The 15445-nt window shown below is 43.5% G+C and overlaps 1 protein-coding gene across 2 annotated transcripts in view; it reads right to left on the minus strand.

Annotated features, from left to right (window-relative positions):
* The window catches only part of LOC109643917 (ephrin type-B receptor 2-like), a 60908-nt gene that overhangs the window by 12711 nt on the left and 32752 nt on the right, over positions 1 to 15445 (minus strand). The window contains exons 5-12 of one of the 2 annotated variants that reach the window (XM_069526653.1): positions 11209 to 11544; positions 10875 to 10999; positions 9305 to 9467; positions 8849 to 8957; positions 3622 to 3686; positions 2929 to 3051; positions 1740 to 1987; positions 259 to 474 (exon numbers count right to left, since the gene is read on the minus strand). In XM_069526653.1, coding sequence (XP_069382754.1) covers positions 259 to 474; positions 1740 to 1987; positions 2929 to 3051; positions 3622 to 3686; positions 8849 to 8957; positions 9305 to 9467; positions 10875 to 10999; positions 11209 to 11544 — 1385 coding nt within the window. Of the gene's footprint in view, positions 1 to 258; positions 475 to 1739; positions 1988 to 2928; positions 3052 to 3621; positions 3690 to 8848; positions 8958 to 9304; positions 9468 to 10874; positions 11000 to 11208; positions 11545 to 15445 lie in introns of both variants that reach the window. The other variant, XM_069526652.1, reaches the window with a different exon arrangement.

Here is a 15445-nt window from a genome sequence, read left to right on the forward strand (position 1 = left end):
TGGGTTCCCGGCTGCTCGGGATATGTTGAGGGACTGATAATGGCGGATAAGCTAGGTGGCTATGCAGCAGCTAAAGGGGCCTGGCTAACGACAGCTAACAAAGGTTCCAAGGTGCAGAGCCAAGCTTCTAAATCGTTAAAGAATTATATGATGTTTATTGTAATCAGATCCAATCAGCCTATAGATCAATTAATACCATATTCCACTGACACAGCTTAATTGACATGACACCTTTCAACTAGTCTGATGAAGGCTTACCAGAGCGCTGGTGTATGTGGGGTCTGAAGTATCATCCTCAAGAAAGCGTGACAAACCAAAGTCAGACACTTTGCACACCAGGTTGCTGTTGACCAGGATGTTCCGGGCTGCCAGATCACGATGGACGTAATTCATGTCACACAGGTATTTCATGCCAGAAGCTATACCACGCAGCATTCCCACCAGCTGGATCACTGTGAACTGCCCGTCATTTTGCTTGAAGAAATAAAATATAAAGTTTAGTGCTGAATTAAAAAATGCAAATGAATGAACATTACTCACTATTGTATATTGAGCAAATTCCAACAAATGCACTACAAATTAACCACTTGATACTGGTTTGAGATGTGAGCTCCTTGTCTCACCACACGCTTTGGGTGATTCTTAATAAATTATTGTCAATGATTGGTGATGATTTTATTGCTGAAATTAACAGTGGGTTATGAAGAATACCAAAATATTCAGCAATTGCAAACTTGTATATTAGGAAATATACCAAGTGTATACAAGAAACAAGCAGACCAGTACTGCTAGCTGTGTTCATGAGCCCATTGTGTCTTTACGTGCACATGCAGACTGAATTTAGTTCTATAGGCCCTATTTTACACCTGGTGCACAGTAGTGCAAAGATTGACACAATTGTCATTTTCCTAACATTTAAACAGCAAATGTGCTTGAGTGGCAATGCATGTGTCTGTTAGGCACAATATGCACTTAGATATGACCCTTTAAAGCAACTCCTGGGCAGCTGTGGCTGAGGGATAGAGCAGTTGTCCTCCAACCAGAAGGTCATCAGTTCAATCCCAGTCTTCGCCATCTGCATACCAAGGTGTCCTTGGGCAAGTTGCTAAAGCCCAAATTGCCCCTCATAGAAAAAAGGGGTGCTAATAGAGGCACTCTGAATATGTTTGAATGAGTAAATAGCAAACTGTACTGTAAAGTGTTTGTGGTGTAAATTGTTTGAAATGCTACATAAATACAGACCATTTACCATTTAAAATGTATTGAGGTAAAAGGTTGTACTTATATAGCGCTTTTCTAGTCTTGATGACCACTCAAAGCGCTTTACACTACAGTTTACCATTCACCCATTCATACTTGTGTGCTACATATTTGTAGCACTTTTTGTTGTTCTTTGGGGCAGTTCAGGTTCAGCATCTTGCCCAAGGACACTTTGGCATGCAGATGGGAAGACTGGGGATTGAACTTCTGACCTTCTGGTCAGAGGACAACCACTCTGCCCCTCAGCCACATCCACGTCCTATTGACAAGGATGCACCATTATACAGCACTCACTGGCACTACAATATGGAGCAATTGCAGTGTAACACCCATGTCCAATGATCTCAAATGACTGCCATTAGCAGGGCTTCACACATATACAAAATATACTCTCTTGAATGTAGAAAATGCAATGGATGAGTAGATGGCAATCAGTGCCAGTAAGGGAATTTTCCCTTTAATCAGTATGGCTCCTTTACCCTGAGGAAGGAGTCAAGGGATCCATTCTCCATAAACTCAGTAATGATCATCACAGGGCTGCTCTTGGTCACCACCCCCTCTAGATGGATTATGTTGGGATGGTCAAATTGGCCCATGATTGATGCCTCACTTAGAAAGTCCCGCCTCTGGCGTTCAGTGTAGCCCGTCTTTAGTGTCTTAATAGCCACTAGGATCTCTCTCTTCCCAGGCTGATGAAGGTTTCCGCTACATACTTCCCCAAACTCTCCTGAAAGGCAGACAAGAGTAGTCAGTGTAATCTGTGCACACCCATTCACTATGGCTAAGCATTTGTTTAATGATAAAATATAGGCAGCAACAAGTGGGTTTCAGGCTTGAAAAAGTTACTTCATCTATATGATTCAGTTTAAAGTAAGACATTTACCAGCTTTAAGCTATTTGTAGATTGGAAGGGTTCAATATGTATTTGAGTTTCATTAAATCAGAATCAGAACATGATGCAACACATCAATAGAATCTTATAAGATGATTATATTGGAACTGGCACACATATCTATTCATTGAATGTTCGCTTGCTTACTTCTCTCTGTCTCTCACGCTGACACACAGCAACACAAACTCAGCTGACGTCTCAGACTTGCTACGGTTTAAAATGGTGATTTGTTTGAAATGACGCCACATTATCAACACTCACACTCACAACACATAATGATAGATACTTTTCCTAAAATAGTAAAATCTTTCTTCATAGCTGCGCGCATTCATCATTTTATTCGCCGTCCACTTCCCGACTCCAATCCACTCTTCCCCTCTTTCTCTTGAGCTGAAAAGCACACTCACATGCAGACACATACACACACGCACATACACACACGCACATACACACATGCACATACACACATTCACACACATCGTGTGATGGGATACATGTGTAAACTCAGACTAGGTAAAAACAACATATTTAGCTCTGCATCAACACACACTGTGTTTTTCCCACAGAGCAGTGAAGTGACTTCAAATTCTAAGTGGTCACAACTAATTTGTGGTTGGTTTTGTTTATTGGTCACAATGATCTCTGAACTCTGAACCAGTTTGTCTGGCCGAGAGCCCGTTCTTTGACCATCAAAACACAGAGAACTGGTAAAACTGGATTAGACTGGCTCCTAACTGGCTGGATTAATTTCCTTTTCATGCATTGTTTGCCTTTACCTGCACCAATCACTTGTTCAATCTTCACACAGGAAATTTCAATCTCCTTGGCAAACTCTCTGACTGCTTCATTGGGGTCTTCATATGTGAAGGGGTCAATGTATATCTTCATTCCTGGTGACACTTCAACAGAGAGAACACACAACATCAGATACCCCTAGGACCTTCTGGGCCTTCAAAGAGGGACCCGATACATCAACTTTTCTCCAGAAATGAAAGATTTACTGTCTAAAAATATTTTTATTTTTGTCTCTTGACAGAAAAAAAGAAAAAGGTCAGAGTGGGCTCATTTATTGGTTAGGACCAGTACTGTACAAAAGGTCATTGTAGTGTGAGTTAGTTTATAAAGTGACAACTGAACTAACCAATCATATAATAAATTTTTGAGGCCAGCCCAGTTTTGCTATTAGCGTAACCTAAGCATAACATTTACATTCGATACTAGTAACTAGTAAACAAAACAGTGAAACAAGCTCATCATGTCCGGTTATGGGAAAGTTGTGGAAATTCATTGCGTTATAGCTGGACGTTAACCAATTTCTTAGTCCCTGAAAAAGCATCATGATTTTTAAGATTTTTAAGATGTAAATCTTTACCTTGGCCAATTTACTACATGGCCGTAACTGTATTCTTCCCCCCTAAAAAATTAAACATTACAGTGACAACATACTGTGGAAAGTAAATAGTACTTACTGTGTCCACTGTTATAATGCTGGAGTTTGTCTGTATACTCTGCTTCTGGTCTGTCTGAATTCCTTCTGCTGTTGACAAACACAGAGGCTTGCATGACTATGTGATTTGGATGATGAACCAAAGGAAATGTTAAAAAAAGACCATTGGCACCTACAACACACAATATTTTATCAATGACTTTGTCAACACCAAAAGAACAAATAAAATATGATGCCATATGTTTCTGTTACCTTAAAACTATAGTATATTTCAACTCAATTTGCTTGTTCAGCCCTCTATTCATTAGTATTTCTGTATTATCACATTTACCCTGTTTAGGCTGTTTTAGCTCTTTGTTTAGTTTTACAGCACAATTAGTATGCGGTTTAGTTTATTGTTGCTAAATTGTATCAAACAGTTTGTAGTGAAAATAATTCAAATAAAAGTGATATTTCTTTGACATGGTGTTTTGTAACAATATGATTTCACCTCCAGGGGAATGGTGATTTGAGCAGAGGTGGCAAAGAGGTGACTCTGGTAAATGTAGAAGTACTGATTCAACTCCTTTACTCAAGGAAAAGTAAAAAAGTACCAGCTCTGAAATGTACTTAAGTACAAAAGTAAAAATGAATTTTTAACTTCAATGATACACGATGCCTCTTTTGATAACAAAAGTTGTAGGAAAACAAATTAGGATAGTTTTCCTCTTTTGTTAACAACATGCAGAGTGCTGGTACAGAGAAAAATCACTGGACGCAATTTAGTTTTGCTGCCAAATTTCATTTGACAGAATAATATAAACTGAACTGCACCGAGGTCCTGCATGAGCACCTGGATAATTTTTTACAGGGAATAAATGGATGAGGAATGTGCTGGCCTTGATTAACTCCCTAACCTTTGTACACACCGCCCGTTGCTACTACTCATTGAATGGTTTAGTGAGGTCCTTGGTCGGCCCCGCCAGAGTTGGTCACAGCCCTGGCAGAGCACCGAAAACATGATCAAACTTGATTATCTAGCGGGAGTCAAAGTTGTAACAAGGTTACCGTAGGTGATCCTGAGGAAGGATCATTACCATTACAGCAGCCCGACCAACCTCTGGATGGTTAGGGTCTCGCTCTGCCCCCCCGACAGCACACACGCCGCAGGGCCTGCGTGTCTCCCGAGGCAGGGCACAAGCGAGTGAGCAAGAGGTGCTCTGTGCGTAAAAGCATAAAAACAAGTAACGATCCAGTTTTGAGAATGTAAGGAGTAGAAAGTATAGATATTTGTGTTCAAATGTAGGGAGTTAAAATAAAAAGTCAGACTTGATACATGCTAATGCCACCAGTAGCAGCACTGGCAACTAGGGATAGGCATGATTAATCGACAAATTGATAATTGATTGTTAAGAATTTCGTTGATGACGTTATTTTTTTATCGATGAAATGCTCGACTAATGCTGGGAGGTACCTATGCATCCCGGCAACATCAGTCACCTCAGAGTGGGTGTTTTTGGCGGTCACCAGGCTCCCTCAGTGATGATTAACCAACAACAAGCTTTTGTCACACAGTGCCTGGAAGTCATGATGATTCTTAAGGTGTGTATGTTACATGTTTTTTCTTTGATTGAGTATTTCTTAAACCTCCTCCTGACTTCTTAGACTTCTTCATCTACAGGATTTACTCTGTGTCAATCAGAGCCGGTTCAGACCTCCATGGAGTTTTATTTATTCACTAAGATATCTGCATCTATATCTGCCTGTGGGCTATCCAAGCAAACAAAATTCAATCTTAGTCAATATTTATCCATTACTTTCCACTTTGTATAAGTGCATTTGTAACTATACAACAACTAAAATTATAGAAGCCAGCAAAACGCACACAGAGGGATAACTCCGCTTCATCTTGCTGGGCTGATGCACATGCACTGGGAATCTGACGTCCGCGACGGACGGTCACGTCGTCACGTTTTTTTGTTTTTTTTTTCACGGGGCCTCTATTAGTTTGCGGGGCCCTATGCAACATGCGTAGTGTGCGTATTGGGCTACTAGGGATTTTTATGAGGCTTTGTTAAGTAGCCTAATTAATTGTTAGGTAGGCTATCTCTCTCTCACCCTCTTTTTACACTTGGTGCCTTTTGGATAGTTTTTGAGTTACATTTTGACAAAACCTGTCCGACCCAAGTATTATTATGTTTTTGGTTAAGTTATTGTTTAACGTGATTTTTTAAATTATTATTATTTTGGAACAAACGAGGGTCAATTGTGTTTAAGAGTGCCGGCTCGCAGCTACAGGCTCCTCCTTTTTCTCGTAATAAAGATCTCATCGAGGAAAAACATGCTGTATTTTGTATTTTCATTGCATTTTTAATATATAAAAAGTTAAATAATGTATTTTAATTAATACATTTTTTTTATTGATGAAGCGAAAATTGATCGTTTATTCTCCCGGCGATTGATTAAGAAAATTTAATCGAATGCCCACCCCTAGTTACAACACAACAACCAAAGATAACCCAAAGCCCATGGACATTGAGAGGTTCTTGGAAGGTAAAAAGCTATGTGGGGCCGACATTGAGTTCATCCCGCTGCATTAATCACACCTGCAAATTGTTAATTGTTCTTGATTATTTAAAACCAGCAATGCTTTGCTAGCTAGGACTATTTGTCACTCAACTCGTACACAACAGCAACTAGCTTAGCAGGCCTCACAAAGTAATGTTTACAGGACAATCAGACTGTAATTTGTAGTGCAATTCCCGTCTGCTTTATGTTCTTTATCTTAATCTTTATGAAGCCATCAACTCCTCCTCAATTGGTTTATTCAGCCAGGATTATCTCACAACACAGGAAATGTTGGACATCAAAGCGAATAGCTTTATTTCCTCTCTACCTCCGAACATTCTGCATGAGCTGATTGACACACCAGTACCTGTCAGGATTACCATCCAGGTGAGACAACACAGCAGGAGTTTTGCCTGAATTACCCCAGTGAGGAGACAGTGCAGGTGGAGACAAATCAGAAAGCAAAAGTGAGGCAAGCGTGTCATTAAACAGGCTACCTTTAGGGACTTTAATTGCACCAATCATAGGACTGTGCTACTGAAGTTCTATAAGTTTGAGGACTTTCCAACTAGAGGAGGCAATAAGCTAGATCATATTTATTGCAACATAGCAAATACTTACAAAGAGTCACCATCTCCCCATCATGGACAGTCTGACCACATCACTGTGTTCCTGACCCTAGCATACGAATCCCTAATCACCAGGATAAAACCCACAGTACGGACTGTCACAGTCTGGACAGAGGGAGCCATGTCCAGACAACAGGACTGCTTTGACCACTCAGACAGACCTGTTCAAACTAAGGCCACTGACAACAACTATACAGACTTAATGCCTTATCCCTCATCCATTTTGGACTATACATGGACAATGTTACTGCTGTTGAGAGCATTCACACATACTCCAACCATAAACCATAGATGGACAAGGATGTTCAGAATCTGTCTAAGGCACATTATAATGCTTTTTGCTCAGCTGATCCAGTAGCTTATAAAACATTGAGGTCAAACCTGGGGAAGGCATTGCATGAATTGCATGAAAACCATCACAGACTACAGAGATAACAACACCTGTCCAACACACACAGCTAACTCATCTCTCCCTGACGATCTGTTTTTCAACAGAAATAGTTTGCTTCATATTTACTCGGTGTGTCATTAAAACCACCCAAAGAATCATTGGCCGCCCCCTCCCCTCCCTGAAGGACCTCTACAACCCCCTGCTGTCTCAGGAGGGCACGCAGCATCCTCAGAGACAGCACACACCCAGGACACCGGGTGTTTGAGCCGCTGCTCTCAGGCAGAAGGTTCAGGGTCCTGAGGTCATGGACACACAGACTGAGAGACAGTTTTTACAACAGGGCGATAGGATTGATAAATGCATATGTAAATATCTGACTCAATCATGTGTCATTTCAGCTGCAGGCCGAGATTCCAAGCAGTCTGGAAATCCCAAAGATTCCCCAGATCTATTGGTGTCTAAGGCAAGTATAGACAAGTCTACATTTGACACCAATAAAACTGACTTATAAGGACCAGTAGGGGTAGAGAGACTCCAAATTTTGGAAAGCATGACACCATTATTTTGGAATGCAACAATACGTTTAAGCTAATAAGGAGGTGAAGAAACTCACCTTATTGGAGAAAAGACTTTAGCAAATAGGAGGTGAGCTTGGGCCATATAAGAGGAAGCACCAAGGTTTAGTCTTCAGTTTGGCTCCGGAGCCAGCTCTGGTTTATCTCTTGTGAAAGAATAAACTCTATTACATTGAACTTTGATAATCTCAAGTGAATTATTTTTAACACTTTTGGGACTCGAGTAATTGTGAAGTTTACGTGTTGAAATAGAAGTCTGGATTCAGAATCTGGCCCTGTGCTGGACTTTTTATCTCTAACAAAACCAACCCATTAATAAGCTGACATTGCAGGAGGCTACACCAAGTGCACTGGTACATCACTCCAACAAGATGAGACAGGCCCTAAGCCATATCAACCCCAGCAAAGTTACTGGACCTGATTGGGTTACTGGACTGGTTCTGAAATACTGTGACAGTTGACAGTCATTTTTTACAAGCCTGTTTAACATCTCCCTGGACCAGGCCACTGTCCCATCCTGCCTCAAGTCAGCTACAATCATCTCCATGCAGAAACAGGCAAGTCCCTGAATGACTATCGTCAAATGATCCTGACCCCCATAGTAATGAAATGCATTGAGAGATAATTTGGTCACACATCAAAAGTTTCATTCCCGCCTTCTTGGACCAGCACCACCTGGATCAGCGAGACACTTATTCACAGATGATATTTGTTGACTAAAGCTCCACATTCAATACCAACCACCCAATAAAATGGCTATAAAACTAACTAACCATGATGCCAACTAAGGAACTGTCTTCTCCTTTTCTCTCTCTTTACACATGACGACCACCTTCCCCCTCAACACCACCACCACTACAATGAACTGAATTGATCTGTTGGCTGAATTAACGCACAAGGACTGTATCTGTGTTAAGCCCTCTACCTTGATAAACAATCTCCATCTGTGCAATATTTCTCAATAAAATATATTTTCCAGGCAATTTATCTAATAATTGCACAATGTTTGTGTTTAATGATACTGTATTATTGTTCTTGCACAGCCCAAAACATTAAGGAGATTATTAAAAAAACAATATGATATGTTGTGCTATATTACAGACTCACCTGTTGCAGACAATGATAAAGACAGTGATGGCAATGATGAAAACCACCCCTGCAGCAGCTGAGCCAATTATGAGAGGGAGCTTCTCCTGGATACTGGAATTATATTCATCTAAAGGTCAAAAAACAGAACAAAAACGAAAAAAAACAACATTTAACATGCAGACTTCATCCCTGGCATGATTAACGATAATGAGTTTCTGGAAGTGTTTTCCCCATTCTTTACTTCCATGTTTTTTTCTCTCCACTATCACCTCGTGCTTGCTCATGGTGGGAACTGTTAGCTACTGTTGGTTTCTCTCAATTATATTGTAAATATTGTAACATTTAAACCTTACTATGTATTGGCCTTCAGATAGTAATAATAACAAAAATAATAATAATAATAATCTACACAAATAAAAATTAATTGATTTGAAAGTAATTGAACTGAACTTAAATTCTGATTATCAATCTTACCTTCAGTCATTGTTTGGAAGTGCATTTTGCCACTGAAGCGTCCAAATCCAGCAACAGTCCGAGCACGAACCTGAAAGATGTAAATAGTTCCAGGCTTCAGGCTTTGTATGACTGCAGTGTTGGTTTGACTCCTTGTTAGAGATGAGTTCCACTCTGCATGGTTCTGAAAAACATGCATCACAAATTATAAACCTAAAAATAATCAGATAAAATCTGTGAGTAAAGGCTGATAACGATTTGAACCATAAATGAGTCACTAGAGCATTGTCTCTATCAAATGTGGGAGAAATGTGGAGTAACTGCTGTTGGCATCGGTGCCTTAATCCAAGATGGCGCACAACCACCTCGGTGAGTTTGTGTACACTTTTTTGTCTTGTTTTGTGTGTTAACGCCGCAGATTTTTTCCCATAATTTTTGAGGTCATCCATGGAATTATTGGATATTCTGGTAAAGATGCGCTTGCTTTTGCCAACACAATGAAATGCAGAAGGAGGGGGAGACATGCTGGAGCGCTAATGCATCTCTGCAGACTTCCTACATCAGTTTTTGAGAGGACTGCTGTATCCCATCAGGTACCAGGGTGAGTTACAAAAATTACAAACCCTGGTTCACAGCCAAACTCAAGACAGTCAGGGTTGGTGAAGGAGAAGGCAATTAGGACTGGGGAAAGGAACAGGTTTAAAGAGTCCAAGTACAAGTTTAACAGTGCGGTGAGAGATGCTAAATGACAGTACTCAGACACACTCCAATAGTAATTCTCAGCTAACGACTCTGCTTCTGTCTGGAAAGGACTCAGACAGTTTATAAAACTACAAACCTTTATTACTCCACACTAATGACCTGCGCCTAGCCAACAAGCTGAATGAGTTCTACTGTCATTTTCCAAGACAAAGGGACAGAACTGACACCATCCCCCATGATGACCAGCCCCCACCCAAGAGCATCACCAACACCAGCTCAGCAGGGGTCTGTGACTCTCCACACATGCCCACCACAGTGCCCCCTTCCCCGTCTACCACAGTTTTCAGGAGACAGAACCTCCGCAAAGCAGCCAGACCTGACCCCCATCCACTCTGAAGCATTATGCCGATCAGCTGTCTCCAGTGTTCACAAACATTATTAACACCTCACTGGAGGAATGTCATGTGCAAGCCTGCTTCAAATCCACCACCATCATCCCCATCCCAAACAAACCAAGGACCATAGGACTTAATGACTACAGACCTGTCACCCTGACTTCTGTGGAAATGAAGTCCTTTGAACGCCTTGTTCTGTTCTCAAGGATATCTCCAACCCCTACAGATCTGTAGACAATGCAACAAATATGGCTCTCCACTTCGTCCTCCAGCACTTGGACTCCCCAGGAACCTATGCCAGGATCCTGTTTCTGTACTTCAGCTCTACATTCAACACTTTCATCCCTGCTCTGCTTCCCAGACCATCATCACTTCTCCCTGTACACGAACAGCTGCCAGTCACCAGTCCGTGAAACTGGTGACTGGCAGCTGTTTCATTCATGTGTATACCTGCTTGGCGATAAAACATGATTCTGATCTTAATACTGTTGTACCTTCACATAGTACTGTAGTTCATAGTCCAGGATAACTCCATTGGGCTGATCAGGCTGGGACCAGGACAGTGTGATACTATTAGGAGTTCTGCTGACCTGGTGGATAATGGACACTGCTGATGGTGCTGAAGAAAAAGTAAGCAGTGTTAGAGGCAGTTGAAAAGGTACTGATGGGCAGACAAGCTGATGGGCAGTGATGGACAGTGAAGCTTAAACAATATAATAATACTGAAACTGGAACTTGGAGTTTTGTATCTACTCATGATTACTAATTAAATCATTCAGCAGTCAATCAAGTAAAATTATCCTGTGCAAAATAATGACTTGGCCTCACCAGCCTGGTTGGTGGTGATGTTGACAAATGTGTACTGTGGTGAATATGGACTTTGGTCAGACACTCCATTGACAGCTTGTATTTCAAAGGTGTACTGGGTATGAGCCAGGAGGTCACTGATGTGGACACGGGTGTGGGTCAGTCCCAGCTGGCGTGGGACAAACTGCACGTTATCTCCACAGCGGGTGCAGCTGCCTCGTCCACTGCCACAGCTCTTACATATAATGTTGTAGACCACATCTTCTCGACCACCAGCCTCCTGTGGTGGGCTCCACTCTAGCCTCAGAGAGGTCTCATTGACTATGGAGATGACATTTTGTGGAGCTGATGGGACAGCTGGAAGAGAAAGAAAGGAAAGAAAGACATTTATAATAGTAATGTAGTTTACTATTGTAATAGGTCTCCACTTCCCCTATCTACAACCAAGTGGCAACCAACCGTGACGTCACCCATTGGTTTGTGAAGTGCTTTTTTGATGCTGAGAGTTTCGAATTTGATCAGCACCATCTTGGCGGTGTGGAGCCAGGCTGAGGTGAATGTTACCATATTTGGATAAAATGGAAGAGCTGGGTCTAACCTCTTACCTCCAACTCAAGGAGTGTAAACATGCCAACCTAAAACGGCTACAGACCACAGCACCCAAATGTGCCGAGAATTAGCTGCTAACACAGTTAGCTTCACCATTTGGGGTAAAGTTCAAGTTTAATAATCTGAAAAACCAGTTGTCACATATGTCACATAATGTCCACATACTGTATATTAGAGCAGTAGTGAGTTGTAGCTGAAGTTAGTGTGTGAGCTAACGTTAAATAGTGTTGAGCAAAATATTTTCTAACACTGTGTTTTAATCTGCAGAACACGAAGAGACGTCAGAACAGATGTGAGCTGCCTCATGACTCCTGTTGGCATCTTTGTCACGCACACTGGTGCTGGCAAGGGAGAACCCAAAAGCACGCCAACAGACAGTCTTAGTGTGGGCAACGTGGTTTATTCACCAACAGGCAGAGAAAAGACAGGCAGAGGTCAAAACCAGGATATCAGTCAGTACAGCAAACAAATCCGAAGGGGCAGGCAAGAAGGGAATCCAAAAATCCAAGCAGGGTAGCAGTCAGGTCAGGAACAGGCAGGCAAGGACACAGAATATAACGCGGGATAGCTAGGCAAGAACACACTAGACAATCTGGCAGGGAGCGAGTGAAAATGACTGGTATTTATACTGAGGAACTAATGAGCAAATGAACTGCAGGTGAGGAGGTGGGCGGGGAAAACCACGTGAGGGAAATGACGTGATAGCAAGGCAGGAAGAAGGGCAGGCCCTGAAATGACAGGAGAGTTAGTTATGAGACATGGAACCAAACAAAAAAACAAAACAAACTAAGTGTTAGTGTGACTACGTTACAGAACCCCCCCCTCTAGGGACGGCCCCTGCCGTCCCACCCGGTTGCTCAGGATGAGCCCGGTGGAAGTCTATAATGAGAGCTGGATCCAGGATGCTGCGAGCAGGGACCCAGGAGCGTTCTTCGGGGCCGTAACCCTCCCAGTCAACCAAATACTGCACTCCCCTACCACGTCGCCTGGATTTGATGAGACGACGGACAGTGTACGCAGGTGCCCCGTCAATGAGCCGGGGGGGTGGTGGGGGTTTGGAGGAGGACTGAAGTGGACTCTCCTTGACAGGTTTGACCTTGGAAACATGGAATGTGGGGTTAATCCTCATGGAAGATGGAAGACGAAGACGGACAGCCGCAGGATTAACTATTTTAGAGATCCGGAACGGGCCGACAAAACGGGGAGCCAACTTCTTGGATTCTACTCTGAGGGGAAGATCCCGTGTCGACAGCCAGACGCGCTGTCCTGGAGTGTACCAGGGTGCAGGATTGCGATGTCGATTGGCCGATCGCTGGTAACGGTCGGAAGAGCGCAGGAGTGTGGTGCGTGCCTGCATCCAAGTGCGCCGACACCGTCGGACATATGCCTGCACTGAGGGAACGCTGGCTTCACGTTCCTGTTCTGGAAAGAGTGGTGGTTGGTACTCCCGGGAGCATTGGAAGGGTGAAAGACCAGTGGCTGAACTGGGCAGGGTATTATGAGCATACTCAATCCACAGGAGCTGCTCAGACCAGGAGGAGGGGTTGTGGGAAGTAAGGCAGCGCAGAGCTGTCTCCATTTCCTGATTCATGCGTTCTGCTTGACCATTGGATTGTGGGTGGAAACCAGATGACAAACTGACAGTAGCCCCCAACATCCTGCAAAACTCGGACCAAAAGTGAGATGTGAATTGTGGTCCCCGGTCAGAGACCACATCAGATGGGAGGCCATGCAGCCGGAACACATGTTGCAACAAAACTTCAGCCATTTCCTTGGCGGTAGGTAATTTGGGTAATGGAATGAGCATGGCAGCTTTGGAAAAGCGATCAATAACAGTGAGTATAACTGTGTTACCGTTTGAAGGTGGTAAGCCGGTGACAAAATCCAAAGAAATGTGAGACCAGGGACGGCAAGGAACTGGCAGAGGATGAAGGAGACCGGATGGAGCTTGGTGAGAGCTCTTTTGTTGAGAGCAGACACGGCAAGCAACAACAAACTCCTTGGTGTCCCTTTCCATGCAAGACCACCAGAAGCGTTGTCGAAGCAGGGCCAAAGTGCATCTCACCCCGGGATGGCAAGCCAGGCGAGAAGAGTGCCCCCACTGGAGGACTTCAGAACGAAGACTGTCTGGAACAAACAACCGGTTCTCTGGACAAGCACTAGGAGTAGGGTGTTCGGTGTGGGAGCGTTTTACCTTATTCTCCACCTCCCAGGTTACCGCCCCGATGACGCATGCAGAGGAGAGGATACCTTCAGGCTGGGATGGAGAATCCTCTGACTGGAACTGACGGGACAGAGCATCGGGCTTGACATTTTTGGAACCTGGTCTGTATGATAGGGAGAAATCAAAACGGTTGAAGAAGAGAGCCCACCTAGCCTGACGAGAGTTCAGTCTCTTGGCCGATCGGATATATTCAAGGTTTTTGTGGTCAGTCCAAACCACAAATGGTTGCTCTGCCCCCTCCAACCAATGTCTCCATTCTTCTAGTGCAAGTTTTACTGCCAAAAGCTCCCGGTTCCCAATGTCATAATTCCTTTCTGCTGGATCTAGTTTTCGGGAGAAGAAAGCACATGGGTGAACTTTATGGTCCTCAGCCGACCGCTGAGAAAGGACTGCCCCTACACCGGTGTCCGAGGCATCCACCTCCACGATAAACTGGCGAGTGGGATCTGCAAAAATGAGAATGGGAGCAGAGGTGAAGCGTGACTTCAACTCACCAAAAGCCGCTTCAGCCCCGGAGGACCACTGGAAGGGCTTACTGAGGGAGGTGAGGGCAGTGAGGGGAGCTGCCACCGAACTGTAATTACGAATGAACCTTCGGTAAAAGTTAGCAAATCCCAGGAAGCGCTGAAGCTCCCTGCATGTGGATGGAGCTGGCCAGTCAGCGACTGCCTTGGTCTTGGCCGGGTCCATCCGGATGTTGCCAGCGTTGATAATAAAACCTAGGAAGGATACCTCTGAAGCATGAAATTCACACTTCTCCGCTTTAACAAAAAGCTGGTTCTCCAAGAGCCTCTGCAGAACCTGGCGTACATGCATCACATGCTCCTGCCTGGACTTAGAAAAAATTAGAATGTCATCCAGATATACGAAAACAGACACGTTGAGTAGATCCCGCAGAACATCATTAACTAAACCCTGGAAGACTGCAGGGGCATTAGTAAGACCAAATGGCATGACCAAATACTCATAATGACCATTAGGAGTATTAAAGGCTGTTTTCCACTCATCACCCTCCCTGATTCTCACCAAGTGATAAGCGTTGCGGAGGTCGAGTTTGGAGAAAATGGTAGCCCCTTGTAGCAGTTCAAAAGCAGAGGAGATTAATGGAAGAGGGTACCGGTCTTTGATGGTAATGTCATTAAGTCCCCTGAAGTCAATGCAAGGTCGCAGGGTTTTGTCCTTTTTGCCCACAAAAAAAAATCCTGCTCCAGCGGGAGACGATGATGGTCGTATGATCCCTGCCGCCAGGGAGTCATTGATGTATTTTTCCATTGTCTTTGTCTCAGGAACCGATAAGGAGAAGAGTCGCCCTCTAGGGGGAGATGTACCTGGGAGGAGGTTAATGGCACAATCGTAAGGGCGATGTGGAGGCAAAGAGGTGGCCCGGGCCTTGTTAAAAACCTCCTTCAGATCCAGATAATCCTT

This window comes from Paralichthys olivaceus, chromosome 6, assembly GCF_024713975.1.
Source record: "Paralichthys olivaceus isolate ysfri-2021 chromosome 6, ASM2471397v2, whole genome shotgun sequence".
Lineage (NCBI taxonomy): Eukaryota > Metazoa > Chordata > Actinopteri > Pleuronectiformes > Paralichthyidae > Paralichthys > Paralichthys olivaceus.